The sequence below is a fragment of the Pteronotus mesoamericanus genome, unplaced genomic scaffold, assembly GCF_021234165.1.
Source record: "Pteronotus mesoamericanus isolate MK-2021 breed Mesoamerican mustached bat unplaced genomic scaffold, CSHL_Meso_final scaffold_167, whole genome shotgun sequence".
Lineage (NCBI taxonomy): Eukaryota > Metazoa > Chordata > Mammalia > Chiroptera > Mormoopidae > Pteronotus > Pteronotus mesoamericanus.
The window spans coordinates 29,476,596-29,497,895 of NW_026555308.1; the positions used below are offsets into that span (position 1 = coordinate 29,476,596).

The following is a 21,300-nucleotide window of genomic DNA, read 5'->3' on the forward strand; positions in this document are numbered from 1 at the left end:
AGTCCTAATACTTGCAATAACATAAGTGAATCTCATACATATTATACTGAGCAAAAGAAGTCAGATGATTTCATTTGTATGAAGCAATAGAACCAGCAAAACTAATCTATGGTGATAGAAATCAGAGATCAGATCAGTAGTTGCTATTGGAAAAGAAAGGGATTGACTGAGAAATAGCAACAAGGCAATCTAAGGGATGAGGACCATATTCTAAATCTTGAGAGGGTTGTGGGTTACACAAAAGTGTACATCTGTCAATTCCCACAAATTACACATCCAAATATTGCATATTTTACTCAATGTAGATTTTACTTCAATTAAAAAAGAGCTCCTCAGGAGATTCAAGATGACAGAGGAGTAAGTGGAAGTCAAACTGACCTCCTCCCAAGACCAATCTGGAATTACAACTAAACTATGGAGAAATCACCTGGAACAAACAACTGAACAATAGCGAGAGAAGAGCCTTATAACCTCAGAGACAGAAGGAGCAGCTGTAGCACAACCCAAATGATAAGGAGTTCAGTAGAGACTCAAGAACGTGGGTGGGGCACCCACAGGCAGCAGCACCAGAAGGACACTGAAAGTGCTAGTTGGATCCCCCTGAGAAGAGCGAGGTCTAAACCAAAAGCAGGGATCTACAGCCTACAGCACCAGAGCCCAAAAAGTACACAGAAAACAGTCAGTGCAAAAAGTGGCAGGATTGCTCTCTGCCAGAGACAGGCGGATGGAGACACAAAGAGCCATTTAAAGGATCAACACATAAATTTTTATTTGCAGCCACTTACCCTGGTCTCTGGCAAAGACAAGGGAAGAGTGGGTTCAATACGCTGGAAGAGAGACTTGGGAAGGAGACTTGGGGAGAGAACTGAGAGAGTAGCCGGAGGGATCACGGTGCTTATTCCTTCCCCATATGGCAGCAGCCATATTGCTCTGGCAGAGACCACTCCCCTGAGCTGCAACAGCGTGAGAGGACCCAATAACCCAAACCTCAAGAGGGACTCCGCCCCACCTTGAGCTATCAAAGCCAGCCTGCTGAGTGCAGAGTGACTAGATTAACCACTGAAGAAGACAGCCACAGACAATAGATTCCTGGAAGTCTGGAATAGGCTGCCTAAGGTCAGACAGAGTCAACAGCTGACATCATCAGAGGCAGATCCAGAAAGAAAACACAGCAGTCTCCTACCATAGAAGTTCACACCACAAAGTCAGGAAATCAAGACAGGTCAATTTAAGAAACAGAAGCCAAAAAGAAGAGTCTCACAAATAAGGGGAGGACAAAGAAACACCCCCAGGCGAAGGGAAAGGAGGAATCTCCAGAAAGAGAACTAAAAGAAATAGAGGTAAGTAAACTATCAGATATTGAGTTTAAAACAACGGTTCTAAGGAAGCTCAATGAGCTCAGCGAGTTCAGAGAGAATTACAAAAAAACTACAGGGAAACAGAGGAACTTATTGCAAACTATATCAGCATGGGAAAGGACATAGAAACTATCAATAATAGAGAAGGGGAAATGAAGAACACAATTTCTAAATTAAAGAACACAGTAGAAGGAAGCAAAAGCAGGTCTGATGAAGCAGAGGAACGAATCAGTGAGCTGAAGGACAAGGTAGAAAAAAGCTCCCAGAAAGAGCAAGAAAATGAAAAAAAAGCTCCAAAAGAGAACTGCAGGGCAACCTGAAACCTAATAATATCTGTATAATAGGGATACCAGAAGGAGAAGAAGAGGAGGAAGGGATAGAGAATCTGTTTAAAAAATAATGATGGAAAACTTCCCTAACTGGAGAAGAGAAAAAGCCACACAAGTCCAGGAAGCACAGAGAGTCCCATTCAAGAGGAACCCAACGAGGCCCACTCCAAGACACATCATCATTAAAATGGTAAACAGCAAAGACAAATAGAATCCTAAAGTAAGCAAAGGAGAAACAGTAGTAACATATAAGGGGGCCCAGATACAGCTAGCATCTGACTTCTCAACAGAAACACTACAAGCCAGAAGGGAATGGCAAGAAATATTCCAAGTCATGAAAAGCAAAGGCCTGCAACCAAGACTGCTCTACCGAGCAAGGCTCTCAATTAAAATGGAAGGTGAAATAAGAAGTTCCCCAGACAAAAGGCTAAAAGAATACACCCCCACCAAACCAGCACTGAAAGCTATGCTAAAGGGACTGCTTTAAGATGAAGAAAAAGAGTCTATGAATACCCAGTTCCTTTCACAGTTGCCAATACTTGATATTACCAATATTTTTAATATATATTAATCTGATTGTGACAACGATTTTTTTTTTTGAATGTTCATAGCAGCTTTATTTGGAATAGCCAAAAACTGGGAACCACCTCCATGACCTTAACTGGAACAATGAGCATTCATCATGGAATACCATGCAACCATCAGAAGGGATGAACAACCAACACACACCAACAACCTGGATCAATCTCCAGGGTACATGCTGAGCAAAGCCAATCCAAAATGGTTGCACATTATACGATCCCATTTATACAACATTCTTAAAATAAAATTATAGAGATGACAAACAGATCAGTGGTTACCAGCGATTAGGGATGGTGGCCAGACGGGGTGGGTGTGACCCTAAAAGTAGTTGGAGGGAGACCCTGATGTTGATGGGACAGTTGTATCTAGATTGTAGGGGTGGTTACACAAAGCTACACGTGAGGTGATAATATAACTATACACCCTCACTGTCCAGTGTCTTGATTCCTGGCTTGATACTGTATTATAACTAAGAAAGATGTAACCATTGAGGAAAACAGGGTGAAAGGTACCTCTACCTTTGCAACTTCCTATGAATCTATAAGTATTTCAAAACAAAGAGACAAAAAAATAATAGCTCTAAATGCAAATTGGTATCCTCGATTGATTCTGCGACTGAAAAAAGCCCATTAGAAAAATTGGTAAAATCCAAATAAAGTGTGATTTATTTTTGTACCAATGTTAATCTCTTGTTTTGCTAAAAGTACCAAGGTGATGTAAGATGTTAATATTAGGGAAAGCTAGATGAAAGGTAGGTACATGGAACTCTTCTATGACTCTAAAATTATTTTTAAAAATAAAATCCTGATGCTAAATAATGGCGTGGGCCCAGGTCTCAGTGTTTTTAACTTGCCAGGTGATTCTCATGTGCAGCCAAGGCGAAGAACCACTGTTCTGGAGAAACAGGATTTTAAAGTACAGTAAGTCCTCACTTACTGTCAAATAGGTTCTGCAACTTTTAAGTGAGCAGACTACAATGTAGCTACTTTTACCATAGACTGACTGATAGAAGCAAGAGTGAAGTTCCTAGGGCATCTCATCCAATTAGGAGGAGACATTTTTCAAGGACCTGCTGTATCTGTTTCCCACTTGGGATTTTGCTCTTGGAGTAAATTCCTTGAGAACAACTTCTCAGCAAGCACGGCACTGTTGTTTGACCTTCATTTCCACTGATCCCAGATAAGGACCCAAATTCCTTTGAGAAATTTTCCAGAAATCCTTCTCTCCCCCTACCAATCTAAGATCCTAGGTCCCTAAGATCCTAGGCACTGTGATGCCCCAGTTTCTACAGAGCTGAAGAACTGTGGGCGGTAAATAAAGGTAAACCAGAAGAAAAAGACAAGTGCCTTCTTGTTCCCGATTCTCTAAAACCCCATAGCTCAGGACAGGAAACAGGCAAAAAGCTTAAAATGTTTCAGAGATACAGAAAAACTATGATTTCATGTTTGTTTGCTTTTTTAAAGAAAGGTGATAGTGATCCGCCTAGTCCTCATCCAACCCTTCCCTCCCTCCGCTGCCTTCCACGCACTCACAGACACACGGTCCCCCACCGAGGGCCAGGACGGTGTGAAAGTGGTCCAATACTTGGTTACTCTCCTTGGATCTGACAAGGAAGGAAGGATTAGGTGTAGCAGAAGAGCCCTTCCTCTCATACGTGACCTCTTGGTAAAACACAAAGTGACAATACTGTTAATGGTCACTAGTACAGTAGGAAGAGCAGGCCGCCTCAGTCCCCCAGGGGGCCAGCTGGCTTGCTTAGGGCTCTGTAAGGGTCACAAAAGCCACCTCCACAGGAGGAAGCGGACAAGTGGCACAAACTTGCGAAGAATTTTAATTGTTCCTTTATTATTTGTTGAAACGAAACCTGTTTTTCTGTATTTCTTGCCTACTTCTATTATTTTGAAAAAGCTTTAAATGACTTTTTGGTATTCTTCATCCATTTATTGATTAAATGCTTATAGATCTTTTTTCCCCTAAAACAAACAAAAAAAAAAACAAACTATTAACCGTTTTTTAGGTGTGTGGCAAATATTTTCCCATTCTATTACTTGTCCTTTAACTTTTTTTTATATATTACTGTATCATCTTAAATGTTTAATATAGTCATATTGCCAATATTTTACTTTATAGCTTCTGGGTTTGAGTATTTTACCTCAGGGTAAGAAAAATATTATTTTGTATTTTCTCCTAAAACTCCTTAGATTCTACATATTGATTTTTAACTCACCTGAGTATTTCTTGTATAATGTATGAAATAGAGCTCTATATTTGTTTTACTTCAAGTAATAGTGATCCATGCATTTTATTTGTTGAATAAACCTTATTTTCCCCATTGATTTGAAATATCAATTTAATCATATATTACATTGTTAGATAGATATGTATGTTTGTTTCTAGAATGCTCATTTTATTTCATTGATCTACTTGATTATTTCTGTGCTGGTGTCATGCTGTTTTAATTGCTGAGACTTTATAATGGTTTTAAATTTTTTAATATTTTATAATTGACTTTGACATTTAAAAATAAATAAAATCAAGCTGCATTTAAAAAAGAAAGGAAGGAAGGAAGGGAGGGAGGAAGGGAGGGAAAGAGAGAGAGATGGAACTCCTACCTTTTGTGACAACATGAATGGAACTGGATAATATTATGCTAAGGGAAATAAGCCAGTTGGTGAAAGACAAATACCATATGATCTCACCTATAAGTGGAATCTATTCAACAAAATAAACTAAGGAAGAGAATAAACCACAGAAATGGAAACATGGAGCAGACTGAAAGTGACCAGACGGGATGGGGAAAGAACAATGGTGGAAAGAAGGGAAATGGTCTAGACAAAGAACATGTATGAATGACCCATGGACGTGGACAACAGAGTGGGAATTGACTGTGGGAGCAGGGGGTGGGAGTGGGATGGGCGGAGGGGGGCAAAGGGTGAAAATTGAGAGAATTGTAATAGAAAAAACATGACTTAAAAATTTTTTTAAATGTAAAAAAATGAAAATAATAAAAACAAAAAGAGCTCCTCAATTAGGAATTACAAATACTGCAAATCTAGTAAGCTTGCTTTACTATGTGTTATCAGTTACTAATTCTGAAACTATTGATTTTAATTCTAAAATCAATAAATATATTTTTAAACTCCAGCAATTGTTAATATAACAAGTACGGTTTGTGAGACATCAATGTAATCTTGCAGCCAAGGAGAGTGGACTAGAATGCATATATGTGAACGATGACAACTTCACTGTACTATTCAGTGAGGGTGCTAAACACCGTTGAATGAGCATATGAATTAAGTGACCATCACATTCAAAATGACTGAAAGAGTAGAGCAAAGAATCTGCATCAAATTTTGTGTTAAGCTTGAACATTCCTCCACAGAAACTACTGGCATGACCCAGAAGGTTGCAGATATGGGCAACCGGTGATTGACAGGGCCATCATGACAACACACGCACTCATGTATCACATCTCGTGCAGAGCTTTTTAGTGAAACATCAAATCATCCAGGTGATTCAATTCCCCTACAGCCTAGAATTGGCACTCTATGACTTCTGGCTTTTCCAAAAACTTAAATCACCTTTGAAAGGGAAGAGATTTCAGGCTGTCAAATGAGATTTAGGAAAACACAACAGGGCAGCTGATAGCAATTAGGGGAACTATATGAGGTCCCAAAGTGCCTACCGTGAAGGGGACTGAAGTGTCACTGTCCTATGTGCAATGTTTCTTTTATCTTGTATCTTCTTAAATAAATGTCTCTATTTTTCATATTACATGGCCAGATACTTATATTCAGTAAGATAAGAATCCATGAGGCCATATTGATATGCCAGTAAATGCAGGAAGGGAAAGCTTTTGCTTATAGTAGAGCATCAGCTAACTACATAATGGAGAGAGTTAGAAAATCATCAATGGATGCTAAATCTATTTGGTAAAAATTTGATGTGGAACAACATATTTATATAATCTCAAAATCTACTTACAAACCACTTTTTAATTTCAAAGGGAACATAAGAAACTTTTAAGTGGAGAAATTTAGCAGGCACTACCCTAAACAAATGATCAAAGCTACCTAGAGCCAAGTGACATCATGTACCTCCTGACTTGATGCACTTAGAACATATCACTTCTGTGATTTTTGTGCTAAAAAGGCTACCTAATGATAATCATAAAGAAATATCAGATAGACCTAAATTGAGGGCATTCTACAAAACAGTCTGTACTCCAGAAAAATATGAAGGTGATGAACCATAAAGAAATGTGAGAAAATGTTCCAGAAAAAAAGAAACTAAAGACATACGACAAATAAATAAAATGTTTGGTCCTGGACCGGGAAAAAAAAAGTTATAAGAAACCTGGTGAAGCTGATATTATTTTATCCTTTTTACAAATAAGGAAACCAAAATGATATAAAACAGTACCACGAAGATATATACTCTTAGCATTAAATGTATTAGGCAGTTTGCTATCTCCCTGGCTAACTGTATCAAAGAACTATAGTCTCAATCAAAAATCTCTATGGACACTAAATTCAATTAGAATTAAGTATTCTGTCATATCCTTTAAAGAAATAATCAAATCCATCAACCTAACTGTAACAAAGCTGAACACTTCAAGTTATATTAAAAAAAGACATAGTGAATTAGTGAATGCAAGGATATCTGATATTCATTTACTTCAAAGCAACTTATTTTTAAAATGTTTTATTAAATATAAAGTAAACTCTAACTGGATATGATAAATATAAATTATAATAGATGTAATTGTAACCTACAAAAATTGAACCATAATAACAAATAAAAACTCACACCGTTAGCACACTTACTGCATGAAAACAAAAGGTACACATACCTTTCCCTAAATGTGTATTTATGCTCATATATCTAGCTGTTCCCGTAAGGCTCTTGTGTTCTCTATATGGTATGTGTTTCTTTGTCTCTGGATCAATATATTCCTTTGCCAAACCAAAATCTATAATATGAATAACTTGCTGGGTTTTATTTCCTGGTCGTCCTATTAAGAAGTTCTCAGGTTTTACATCTCTGTATATCAAGTTCTTTGAATGAACGTATTCCATGCGCGAAATCTTGATTAAAAAAAAAAAGATAAATTTGATATTAGGTTTTGACTAGCATAAAAAAGCATGATTAGAGGCAACACAACTTTGACAATAAAAACAACATAAAGAAAAAAAATCAGAAATTGTTTCAACCCTTTAAGAGTAACACATCAGTCAATATTTTCTCAAATATATCTCTAATTACGATTAAAAATATTTGCTTTTACTATTATGGTCACTTATAAATAACTTGAATTTTATGAATTCCTCGCATATCAGTAAGTCTGATTCAATTAATACTTTCAGATGATGCTAGATTATAAAGTCAAAAAGCTTTATCAATACTAAATCTTGAATTCAAAAGTATAAACAGACATATTCACAAAGTTGCAATTTATTCTTCCTCATCAGTTCTATAATCAAGCAACTTTTATATTTTAAACACTTAGAGTCTAAACTGTTAAATAAAAAACAATTAACAGAGCACTCCTTTGTATATCTTTTTTTTTGTAACTTGTTTACTTTCTTCCTTCTGTGTGAAACATTTTAAAATATCTTGAAACTACAAAATTTTCAAATATAACTCTAATGATGCAGTACATTTTTATTATTTTACACATTCTCCAATAATGTCACTGGTACAAACTGTCATAAAATAGAACATTACAAATAAGAAAATAAAAATTCCATAATTTAGCGATAATAATGGTTGACAATGCAATGCAAACAGTCACTCAGGCCATTTTAACTTTTTAACAAGTTTTGGATCATACACAGTATTCTATGACCTATAGTTCTAATTAATGACATATGAGTATTTTCCAAATGATGAAAACTTTCTTTTAATACATAATTTGTATTAAAAAATATGTAGTACTTTAAATGTTACTATTTTATGGCTATTAACTTATTCAACTAATCCTATTATTTCTGTATATTTGGGTTGTTTTCCATTCTATAGTAAGTATTCTTGCACAGAAAGCTTTAAGTATATCTAAATAGTTCCACAGGATAAACTTACAGAATTGTAATTAATAGGTCAATGAACAAAAAAAAATTTAAGGCTTCTGCAGCCTACTTCTATTGGCATTTGTTTCAAAACTGCCTTAAAATCATCCTCTAAGTTGCTTCCCCATAGGTTCCCTATAACTTAAATAATTTAGGAGACTCTCTCATTAGTTTGTTTCCTCTTTGTCTCAGCTATTAAAATTTATTACCAACATTCAGAATCCATGTGCCTGATTGAGGGTTCTCTTTTCTCAAGTATTCATCTTCTAAATGAAAAGTGCTGGAAACAACTTAATTCTCAAACTGTGCTAGCATTTGGATCTGAAAGCAGTAAGATATTAATTCTTTCATATAAATAAAATATACCTACTTCAGTTATTTTAAGTTATATGCATCCTAAAAAGACATTAGTAAGAAAAGCAGAAACATTTTTAAGTTGAATGCTCTGCAAGATAACATACAATAACTTGAAACTTTTAAGTAAATATGTGACCAAAACCACACAACTGTTGAAACTACTTCAAAACATCCTGCTTTACTTACCAATTGGATAGCTATCATGAGAACTGTTTTAAGGGAAAATGTTCGGTCACACAAATCAAATAAATCTTCCAAACTAGGTCCCAGCAGTTCCAGCACCATAGCGTTGTATTTACCACAAGGGCCAAAATAGTAAACTTGAGGTATACCATCTGGGGGAAAAGAAAAAAAGAATTTTAATAATGTCCTCATCTTCAATATCAAACTTTATTTCCTAGAAAATTCAATATATTTTTTTAATTTTTTAGTTTGAAAAACTGCAGCAGTAGTTTTACATTTCCTATATACATAATAAACTTTTCTGGACTCAGCTTTCTTCTACTGAATAGTATAGCCTGGTTACACCTCTGTTGCAGCTGTATGATTAAACTGTATTACGAACAGTGCTTCATTGTTGGTTTCTCTTTATAGACAGGAACTAGGCATTTTAGCCTCGTATTTCCATGACCTAGAGAACTGCTCGGCACATAGGGAAGATTTGCTTTTTACTGAACAAAAGAGTCACTGTTCTCTTTAATAACCCTATGGTAGGCATAATGCTATGATCAATTTCCAGTATTCTCATCCTCTGGTATATACATCCTGCATAATCTCCTCCTGCTAAGTGTGGTCAAAATCCCCATATTTCACTTATGATTAGGTTATGTTATATAGCAAAGGTGACAGAATACCCCTGTTAGTGGACTCTAATCAAAACAGAGAGTATTTTGGTGGGCTTGACTTCATCAGGTAAATCCTTTAAAAACACAGTATAGAAGTCAGAGACATTCAGATTCAAAGCATCAGAGAAGCTTTCTTGTTAGCTTTAAATAAGCAAACTGCCATGTTGTGGAGCAAGTTGCAGGCCAGGGAACGGGGGGCGGGCTCTAGGAACTGAAGAACTTATTCCCATAGTCATGAAGAACTGAAATTTAGGAATGACCAGTGAACTTGGAAGAGGACTGAGCCTCAGGTAAGATTACAATCTGGGCATACACCTTGATTTCAGCCTGATTAGACCCTCAAGAGAAGTTCTTGCTATGCATGGACCCCTGACCCATGTTGGGAGATAATAAAGTCTCCTGTTCTATGCCACTAATTACTAAATAATTCATTATTCAACAATACAAAACAACCAAACTCCAAGTATAATGTCTAAGTGAACATAAATCATCTGCATTTTATTTTCAGAATTAAGAGACTCCCAATAAACAAACATAAGTAGGTGATCAATTTATCTTAACATTGCATTTGTCTATGTACGCCTCATGAGGAAATGAACTTCCATCTTAAATTTCTGTTTTTCTTACAAGTGGTTTGTTTTCAGAAGGGAAAAAATTCTTTCAAATAAAACCTTCCCACTCTTTTTAAAATAAAGAGTTTGGGAAACAAGTTTATTCTTGTTTATCATTTTGAATATTATTGATTGCAGGGGGAGAATAGAAAACATTAAAGTAGAAGCAAGGAAAACTAGGTTCTTAGTTTTTCCTAATATTAACTATTCAACCTCTCAAGTAGGCTTGCATTGGCTTATCTATAGTATTACTCATTTGGGTAAGACCAGTTTTTCTCAATGTGAATATCAGCAAGGCAGCAGAGCATATGAAGATAAGGAGGTAAGATAATATAATCATGGTAGGGGTGAGGGAAGGCGGACAAGTTCAAATTGCATACACGGTACCCTCCCCAAAAAAAGAGATTGTTATAACACCTGGCTGGTGTGGCTCAGTGGATTGAGTGCTGGCCTGTGAACCAAAGGGTCACCGGTTCAATTCCCAGTCAGGGTACATGCCTGAGTTGCAGGCCAGGTAAGGTCCTCACTAGGGAGCACGAACGAGAGAGGCAACCACACACTGATGTTTCTTTCCCTTCTCTCTCCTCTCTAAAAATAAATAAAATCTTTTTTTTTAAAAAAGAGATTGTCACATACCTCCATGTGTATATGTGTAAGCACCCGCCTCTCTCTCTCTCTCTCTCTCTCTCTCTGTCTCTCTTACACACACACACACATACACACACACCCCGCCCCCCCTTGCCACTGGGAATCACTATCTTAGTGTAAGCCACTCTTACCAAGGCTACTTTTACCATACGTGTGTCAGATCTACTCTTTACACGTGTAAAAGTTGATGAGAGGCTCACTAAAGTTTACTCCAACTTTGAAATACTGCTTTTACTAAGCTATATAAATTAAGAGCCTAGAGTAGCAATTAAAACTTACCAATAGTCCTCAGTTACTAAGCTTTTAAAATTATTTCTACAATGACTCTTTCCCCTCTATACCACGGAGTTTTTAATTTTAAGGTCTTAATTTGGCAATCTCTAATAACTCATTTCCACTCTTTAGTCTGTTGCTTCTGATCTGGGTACAAGGAAACCAGATCATCAAGCTTGTTAGAACTATGTATAGAATGTAAAAATAAACAGGTTCTTAAGTGCTTCAATGGAAGGATTGTCAAAGAGCTTTTCTACTTTCTTCTGAGTCACCAGCTATATTTCTAATAGTTGATGTTATTGTGAAATGATCACTGAATAAAGTAACAATATATTTTGGTTTATTAAATGATTCATTTTTTTTCAAATGTTTTCAAAAATGGAAAATCACTTAAGAAATTTCAGTGTCTTAATTATTCAATGAATGCTTTTTGAACTTCCACTATTATCTTTTCAGGACCGGGTTGGACATTACAACTTAAGTGTGAACAGGAGGCCAAGATCAAGAATGTAAATTTAACCCAGGTATGCAAGTTTTGGTTACCATTCGGAAACCCACCAATGTACTTCACCATAATAACAAATAAATGTTAAAAAACATACTCTTCATAGAAAAGCATCTATCATAGCTCACAGCAAATGTGGAACAAAAGGTAACTTCCTCAGACTGGTAAAGGGCATCTAAGAAAAACTCACAGCTAACATCATACCTGAAGGTGAAAAACTGAATGCTTTCTATTTATGACTAGGAGCAAGAGAAGGATGTCCACTTTCACCTCTTCTATTCAACAATGCAATACAGCAAAATAAATCAATAGATAGATAAAAACATTTTAAAAAAGGATAAAAGTCATTCTCAAAAATGAAAATCTGTTAATTTAAGAAAAACTATTTGTTTTTCCTATTTGTTTCTAACAATAAAATAAAATTCACTCTTTCAAGTAAAAATTAAAATATTTGCAAAATTTATACCTGCCAGGATGGACTTAATAGCTTCCCAATACTTAAACAAACAAACAAACTTTCCCTGATGAAATTGGGATGATATTAGCTATTACAATTTAATTTTGGGTATGAAATATGTCAGCATCTGCATTTGAAATATCTGCCTAACTTACTGAGCCAGCATTTTCCAGCCACCAATGCATATATTTACAAAGTCATGTACAGATAATTGATCTATTAAAGTATGATATTTTATTGTAAGAGAGACCAGGAAAAGTTTTATTTTGATATGGTTTCTAATTCTACACTGCAACTGATCTTTAAGAAACACCCAGCTGTCAAGTATTGGCATAGTATCAAAAATATTCATAATTTAAAAATTAACTTATTAGTCAAGGTTTACAAAATTGTGAGTTAAAATCTTGCTGGAGAGGCTGTAAACTGATACATTTTTGGAGGAAAATCGCCCTATTCTTTTCAAAGGAAGCAAAAGAATACATACAGTGATGTTGAAGCTGTACTGACTGTAACAGTAAAAAACAATAGAGAACCATCTAAACATGCATTAACCCTAGACTAATTAGGCAAATTATGTCATATCCATCTTGGAAACACAGGTGATTCCTACTTTCTCTTTTACAGTTTTTAAACTTCTCCAATTTTTTATGAAAAATACATGCTATTTTTGCAATCAGGAATTAAATGCACACTATTAAAATTCTCTAGGACAACAAAGAAAAACCTGAATTAGAAGAAAATTACAGCATATTTCTTTAATTCATGTATTAACTAGCTCAGGCTAGTATTTCTTAAACACTCCCTCTAATTTTCAAAGTTATATAGCCTTACCTCTACTCTTAACTATTAACTTCATTTTGGAGTTCCTAGAAACAAAGCAAAGTATACTATTCAGACTCTGTAATATAAGTTTGGCTTCCCCTCCCTTCTCACCAAACCTAACTGAAGGAATAAAGAGATCCACTTTAAGGCTTAGATTTACTCTCCCCCACTTGGTTTGAGCTCTTCTAAGGTTGCATTTCAAAAAATTTCTACCCTAGTTCTGCCACCCAAGTTATCAAACTTTTCTTTTTATCCAACCTTCAAGTCTCCTTTTTTCAAACTATATTAAGCATGACCCAAATTCATATTTATTCACACAGAATTTCTCATAGTCAAGGAAAGGTATTTTTAAGTAAATCTGCTCTGTTATACTTCATGTAAGCCAACTCATTGTTGGGTAGAGAATGTGTACCTAAACTAACATGTATATTCAGTCAAGCGATATATATATACTGTGTATACCTTTGGGTTTCTAAAATAACACCATGAAAAAAAAATCAGTAAAGAGACAAAAGGAACTATTACAATTTTCTCCAAAATTCCTTTCCTTAACAGTTTCCAAGTGTCTCAAAATTATGTATTCTTTGTTATCCAAGATAGTTAAATTTCAAAAATGGCATTACATTTCATTGAGTAAATTAAATAGACATTTAGTCTCCAGTATGAATAAAAATACCTGAGCTTTATCATGCAACATAATTTTACCTTAAAATATTACTCAGTACAAATCTTTGGTGAATAAAAGATGATCTAACTCTGAACGAATCCTTGAGATACATACTATTTTGTGAGTCAATGAATAAAGAAACTTCTTGGATAACTATTAATAATATATTTCAACACAACTTTTATGTTATTGATATATATAATCAAGAGTTATAAAATTTTTTAAAATCAAGAATGTAAAGCAAATACATAAAGACCAAACTGGGCTTTTATATCCAAGGACAAGTCTGGGTAGTTTTCTAAAACTGAGCAAACAAATTAAATTGTTAAGAGTTAGGAAAGTTTACAACTAACAAACAGGGACTAGAGAGTATGCTAAGCAAAAACAAAACAAAACAACCACAGCAATATAAATATGGTAGTCAAAACCACAAAGAGGAGTATTTTCAGAAGTAGGAGAAGTGAGGGGGGGAAAGGATTAAAAGAGAAGAGAAAGGCTCAGAAAGAAGGCTTAGAAAGAAGAGTAATGAAGGTGTTAAGTTACTAGCTCTGTCTCTTGATCAAAGTACCTGGCTACAGAAGTGCATGGATGCAATCAAACTCATGGGCAAAAGCAAGCTTTTGTATTTGTTCTTATATCCAATGAATTTTCAGCTATAAACTTCTACACCACCCAGTTCCTATTGTTCTGAAATTATTTTTCAAACCACTATAAAAAGCCACTCATTGTGACTCATCGAAGTTCTGATAATTTCCAACATCAGTATTTTTCAGGGATGCTTATTGGCATCCCTAATTTTCTCTTTTTTTTTTTTTTAAGTTCACCCAAGGACATGCTTATTGATTTTTAGAGAGAGGGGAAGAGAGGGAAAAGGAGAGAAACCAGTATGAGACAGAAACATCAACTGGTTGCCTCTCATACACACTCCAACCAGGGACTGAACCCACAACCCAGGTATGTGCCCCCACCAGGAATCAAACCCATGACTTTCAGTCCATGGGACGATATTCCAACCATCTAAGCCACATTGGCCATGGCACAGCATCCCTAATTTTCAGGACAAGTATATTTTTCCCCCAAGCAAAACTCAAGGATGGGCAAGAATACAAAATTCACATATTACTGGAAAATACAATCTTACACTTATTGTGCCCAAATTAATTTTAGAAAACATTTCCTTTTATATTTCAGCATTCTATTTAAGTGACCAGACAACATTAATTAATTTAAGTCACAAAACATTAGGAGGTCTAACATTCTTAAAAGAGTGCTTAGTACTTTGTGCCAGGTATTGAAATACTTCAATTCCTTATAAGTAGGCAAGAGTTAAGCATATCTTTAAAGAAATAATAGGTTTCTTTCCATTTTCACATTAAGTAGTATTCATATAGGAGATATTAGAACAAAAGAATTAATAATCTTGTTGGGAAATTTAAATTTTACAGATCTAGTGAAGAAAATCTAAAATTTGATTACAAATATGAAGTACAGAATTATCACATAGCCTTTTTTTTTTTCCAAGGCAGTTTTACTTTAAGGCATTCTTAACCTTTAGCACAAATGCTTATACTCCTAGCTCAGCAGTTCTCAACATGTGGTCTGGAGGTAACTGGGGACAGGGGTAGACAGTCCATGAGACCCTTTCAGGTCAGTGACATCAAATTATTTTTAAAGTAACACCAAGATGTTTTTTTACCTTTTTTGCTCTGTTCTTGCACAAGTGAATAGTCAAGCTTTCCAGAGGCTACATGACATAATCTGGCAATGGACTGGATGCAAAAGAAGATGAGAATCTAGCTGTTTTCTATTAAGCCAGACATTAAAAAGATGACCAAAATATGTAAAAAACAATGCCACTTTTCTCACAAATTTTTGATTTGGAACATACAGTAAGTTGTGATTTTAAAATATTATTATTGCTAAATTTAAATAAATGTAGCAATACTTCTATGTTTCTATTTTAATTTCTCAAATGGTAAGTATCAACAGCCATAACCTACAACAAAAAAAGTTCTCTGGGATCCTCAAAAAGTTTTAAGAGTATAAAACGACCCCAAGACCAAAAATTTGAGAACTGTTGTCCTAGCTGAATAGTAAGCTCTATTTTACACAGGTAAAATGAGTTCTAAAGTTGGTAACAGTTATTCCATTAAAATACCACAGCACTCACATTTAGTAGTAAAATTTTACCAATTAACCCCAATTAGATACAAAAATAAAGCCACCCCATTGTAAAAAAGAAGCAACAGTTCTTTCTATAATAATCCCATTTATAAATTTAGAAAATTATTCTAAATTTTAAACAATATTAAAAAATAACATTCCAAGTATTCTTTATTACAATGAATATTCAATGAATATAATGTGAATGTTACATTATATTATTCATTATTTGAGTCATCCCCTTTCAGCCTAAATAATTAAGAAAACAATGATTCTATCATTTTTACCACTAAGCTTCAAGCTTACAAACTTTTTCTTCTACCAATGTGCCACCTTATATTTAAATTTAAAAAAATGAAATATAAAATCAATATATTGTTTTTCATGGCTTTTTGTTTTCTATCTTTTTATTGTTAAATAGGAAACTACATAAACGATGCTGTATTTTTAGAAAATGAAATCCTTCCTCTCCATTTAGACATATCTTATTCAAAAAGTAAGGTTACTTTTTGTTTATGATTCTTATGTGATTAATTAATCACTAAATATAATTACCACATAACACACAACTATCCTAATATCTACCCCATATAAACAAAATGAATTTATTTAAAGAATGCATACCCAAAGCATTCCTTAAGTGTACACATTCTCCATAAAGTATAACTTTAATAGAAAAACCTTGCACACTTTCATCTACTAGTACCAGTACACATATAAATTAGTACCAGTTCAGCACATAACTTACAGAAATTCTCATACAGAAGAATCCTTATAAAGGATTAGAAGTGATACATATTCTTAAGATGCCTCCTAAAAGCAATTAAGCTAAGACAGAAAAGGGCACTCTAAGAATCTACTGCACAAATTGTTGGTTATCTGGGCTGAGATTAAGTCTATAGTAACCACCAACCACATAGTGTTCTTCATTATTTTTGTTGATACCAAAATATAGTAGGTAATATTCTAATTAGTTTATTCACTTAACTTTCATGATTTTTACAGTATTTTCTTTCAGTTTTCTCAAACAGACATTTCTAAATAAAGACAGCAGAATGTCTTTAATTTGGTAAGACATGATCAGAGAAAAATCTAATCCGGCAACTCAGTGAATAAAAGGAAATTTAGATATTACTGAATTTGTACACCCATGTTTAAAAGACTAATACTGTTACACACAACTTTTCTCAACAATGAACAGTATCATAAATTTCCCATCCATTATGGAATTACCAACACTCATTTAGCTGACAGAGCTAAATAATATTGAAAAGAATGTGAAAATAAGGGCATGTATAAATCAGAGCAAAACACACAGAGAACACATAAATCCTGACTTTTTAACAAAGCACAAGCCAAGAACGCAGAGGAATCAGTTAAGAAAGGAAGAAAAGCTCTTTTAACAGCTCTTAGAAGGCAATGCTATACAGAGGTATAATTTTAGAAACAGCCACTGCTGCTATTATCAAATTACATATTATTTAGAACATCACAGTTCAGGGAACATAAAAAAGTCAAGCCACTCATTTAAGAAACAATGCTTTAATATACGCATGGTCTCAAATAGTATATTTGAGTACAGTTAGAGATTTGCCATGAAAAATAATTTGACAGAAAAGATTATTTTACTTCCTTTGATAAGTAATAATTTATGACGCAAAAAAAGTTATTTTACTTTCTGTGGTAAAGATATCGGCCTGATAAAGAAATTCCAAGAAATAATTGCAAAGTTCCCTCAAGTATCACTTACTTAAAACCATCCAATGTTAAGGATATAATTTAACATAAAGAAGCATTACCCAGAAACAGAGGTCTTCAAAGAAAATTTTCCATAAATTTCAAAATATGTTCCAAGTTCTAAAGTATCAACAGTTCAACTATATATTTTTAAAGTAAACAAAAAAACTGAATTAATTCTAATAATTAAAACCTATCCTACTCTGGAAAGTGATTATTTTTAGATGACTGAATTGTACAGTTCAGTTAATTAACCATTTTTTCATATCTCTTTGCTTTACCATTTCCATTAATTTAAAAATATTACTTGGAGGTAGAAGAAGGTGTAAGGGGGATAAATGCTAATGGAAAAAATACAATATAAAACAAATTATTAAATATATATATATTACTGATTTTTTCCTTCCATTTCTAGATCTCTAAAATGAGAAATTAAATTTACCTAGTCATAGGATAATAAAAAAATTAAATAAATAGAATTTTTTGAAATTATATGACTGTGTCAGACAAACTCAAAATTTAATAACAATTTTGTAAAATATGAAAATCAAACTGTAAACATACAATCACAGAAGTTAAAAAGCTTTAGGAAATTTTGGAAATAAATAATTTGGAAATTATTTATATTTGCTTATAAATATTATAAGCAAATGATAGCATTATGATACGATAAAAGAAAAATAAAGATATATTCAAAATAATTTCAGATCAAAGAAGAGGCTTTTCTGGCGCGAAATTCAGGAAATGCATTGCAAAAGAGGTGACATTTAGCCGGGCCTGAAGAAATAAGGAATTCATTGAGAAAGGCATTCCAAAAAAAGAATACACACATGAAAATCTATTTACACACATGAAGATCTATTCAAGGAACAATAAGTTTAATGCAACTAAAAAGTGAGTCAGTAAAAAGAGAAAGAAATTTGAACTTTATGCTAAATGATAACTCTCTATGAAGAATGGAAGGTAAGAAAGAAGTGAGATGCACAACCTAAGGCCCAATTCAAAGAAAAGGAACAAGGAGACTGACAGAAGAGACAGAGCTGACAGAATTTTCTGACTATCCCAAAAGGCCAAAATCAAAGGTTACTAACATTTTCATCTTTAAGGGGCGTGCCACAAATGGACTGAGATAATCCAGAAGAGAAAGGTCTTTTGAAAGAAAGAAAAATTACTGGAAAAATAAGGGGAAAAGAAGGTAGGGAGCATAATTCTAAATATATTAGAATCTCTGATTCCAGTAGGGATATACATGTTTGACTAGATTTTAAGAATGGAGACAAGAGATAAAGAATTGGATGTTGTCTTTATATAGCTTATAATTTCATCCTTTCCTCCTTTCCCCCTGGTACAAAATATTCAGGACCATAAAGATAAAAGCCACATACTAAAAATAGGAGCAGGAAGTTGGAGAGAGCCTGATTCCTTACTTTTGAGTCACTAGCCGAATCTTACATTGTCCACCTCAGAACTCCTTGTTATTTTTCCTCACATCTCTTTACTTGTTTAAGCTATTGCTGCCAGGATTTTTGTTACTGACAGTCAAATTCATTCCTACCCAATGCAGTGGTCAGCACAGTTCTGTCTTTTCCTCTTCCCTCGTATGCTCTGTATTTCCCCTGGGAGATCATATCCATTCCCTTAGCTTGAAAAACCACCTATGTACTGATGACTCCTAAATCTAAATCTTCGTTTTATTCAGAAAATACTGAGTGGATATGACAACATAAGATTAGTAAATACATTAAATTTTTGCTACCACAGAAAATGACAATAGTATAAAACAGTATTCCAATCCTATGGGAAGCTAAGAAATATAAAGAGCCAGACCCTCATATTCACAGTGCAATAAAGTTGTACAATCCCTACTGTATGTACGTAACAGTTTCAGTGAACAAAGAAAGAAAGAAAAGAGGGATATTGTCAGGGGCATTTAAGAAAAAGAAAGACATGGATCAAAATTCACACAGGTAGAACTAGATAAATTGTGTATTTTTTCAAAAATATCTCATTAAATAACTGAAAATAAATCTATTTTTAATTTATGTTTTCATTGTATAAAATATGCATTATTTAAAATTATCACTTTAACCATTTTTAAGTGCCTGGTTCAGTAGCATTAGGTATATTCACATTGTTGTGCAACCATCAGCACTATCCATCCCATTAAACACTTATTTCCTATTCTCCTCTCCCCTCAATCCCTAGCAAACAACATCCTTCTTTATACCTCTATGAATCTGACTATTTGGGGTACCTGAAATAAGTGGAATCAGAGAGTATTTGTCCTTTTGTGACTAGCTTATTTCATTTAGCATAATGTCCTTAAGGTTCATCAATATTGCACTATGTATCAAAATTTCCTTCCTTTTAAAAGGCTAAATAATATTCCATTGTATATGTACCACAATTTGTCTATCGATTCATCCATCAATGGACACTTGCTTTGCTTCGACCTTTTGGCTATTGCAAAAAGTCAGCTATGGGATGTTCAAGTATCTGCTTGACGTCCTGCTTTCAAATTCTTTTGTGTATATGACCAGAAGCGAAACTGCTGGATCAAATAATAATTCTATGTTTAAATTTTTGAGGAACAGTTACACTGTTTTCCATAGCAGTTGTACCATTTTACATTCCCACCAGCAATGCACAAAGATTCCAATTTTTGCATACTCATACCAACACATGTTAATTGGTTTCGGTTTGTTTTTTGTTTGAGAACAGTAATCTTAATGGATGTGAAGTGGTATGTTTTTGTGGTTCTGATTTACATTTCCCTAATGATTAGTGATACTGAGCATCTTTTCATGAGCTTATTGACCATTTGTATGTCTTCTTTGGAGAAATGTTTATTCACATCCTTTGTCCAGATATGAATGGGATTGTTTGTAATTCTCTGTTGAGTTTTAGAAATTCTTTATATATTCCAGATATTGATTAAATATATCCATTTTTAAATAGAACACTAACAAGAAAGTTGCTACTTAAATGATACTTAAAATACAGTAAAATACAGTTAAATTATCTTGAATGGCCTTTTTATGATTAAGAGTCGTCTGAAACATAATCCTTTCAAATATGAATTCCAAAAATCAAATTATTTTAAAGTCTTTCCCCAAACAATTAAACTCCCTTTTTTCCCCACAAATCTCATGTGGGTATTCAAAAATGTTTTTAAAATTCATTAATGATAATGTTAACAAGTAACGAAAATTCACATGATTTATATGAAATACTCAAGGATATCCACACTTGTCAGTGTTTCAGAGTTACCACAATGCACACCTCAGGCAATACCACTCATATTCCAATTCATGTGAATGCTAGGCCATGAAACAGAGGGGCGCACCCTGGTATATGTAGGCTACCAGGTAAACGGTGGTCCCTGGAGCTGTGTAATACTGCAGCCCTATGGCATTCAAGTAGTAAAAGATGTATGTTTAATTTTTATTACTCTCTCTGACATAATTTTTAAAAATAAAAAAGGCAAAGAATATAATTATAAAAGTGCACCTTTGAAATTCAATATAATGACTCCCTAAGTTCTAAATTGACTTATTAATTCATATCCAATTACAGTACTCATGCCTAGTTTTCCAAAACACAGTTTTATTACTTAAATAAAAAGTGCTCTTGTCTTTATCTCCCAGCATCCAATCTTCTTTCTTTTGATAACACCTCAATTTCCCATTAGGCAACTTCCTCCCCCAATTCTCAGTCCCTGAGTTTCAAGAAGCGCAGGCTCTAAATCTGGACAATCACAAATTAACAGTGATTAAATGAAGGAAAGGCATGGGACACAAAATAAGACAAGCTTCAGTACTAGAACTTTTGCTGGGGTTTTTGGTAAAGAGGTGCTTTTTCCACTACTAAGCTATTGG

The 21,300-nt window shown here is 34.1% G+C and overlaps 1 protein-coding gene across 9 annotated transcripts in view; it reads right to left on the reverse strand.

The window, feature by feature from the left end:
* Positions 1-21,300, reverse strand: part of CSNK1G3 (casein kinase 1 gamma 3) — a 110,435-nt gene that overhangs the window by 38,390 nt on the left and 50,745 nt on the right. For all 9 annotated transcript variants that reach the window (XM_054589890.1, XM_054589897.1, XM_054589895.1 and 6 more), the window contains exons 5-6: positions 8,881-9,029; positions 7,122-7,356 (exon numbers count right to left, since the gene is read on the reverse strand). In XM_054589890.1, coding sequence (XP_054445865.1) covers positions 7,122-7,356; positions 8,881-9,029 — 384 coding nt within the window. The remainder of the gene's footprint in view (positions 1-7,121; positions 7,357-8,880; positions 9,030-21,300) is intronic.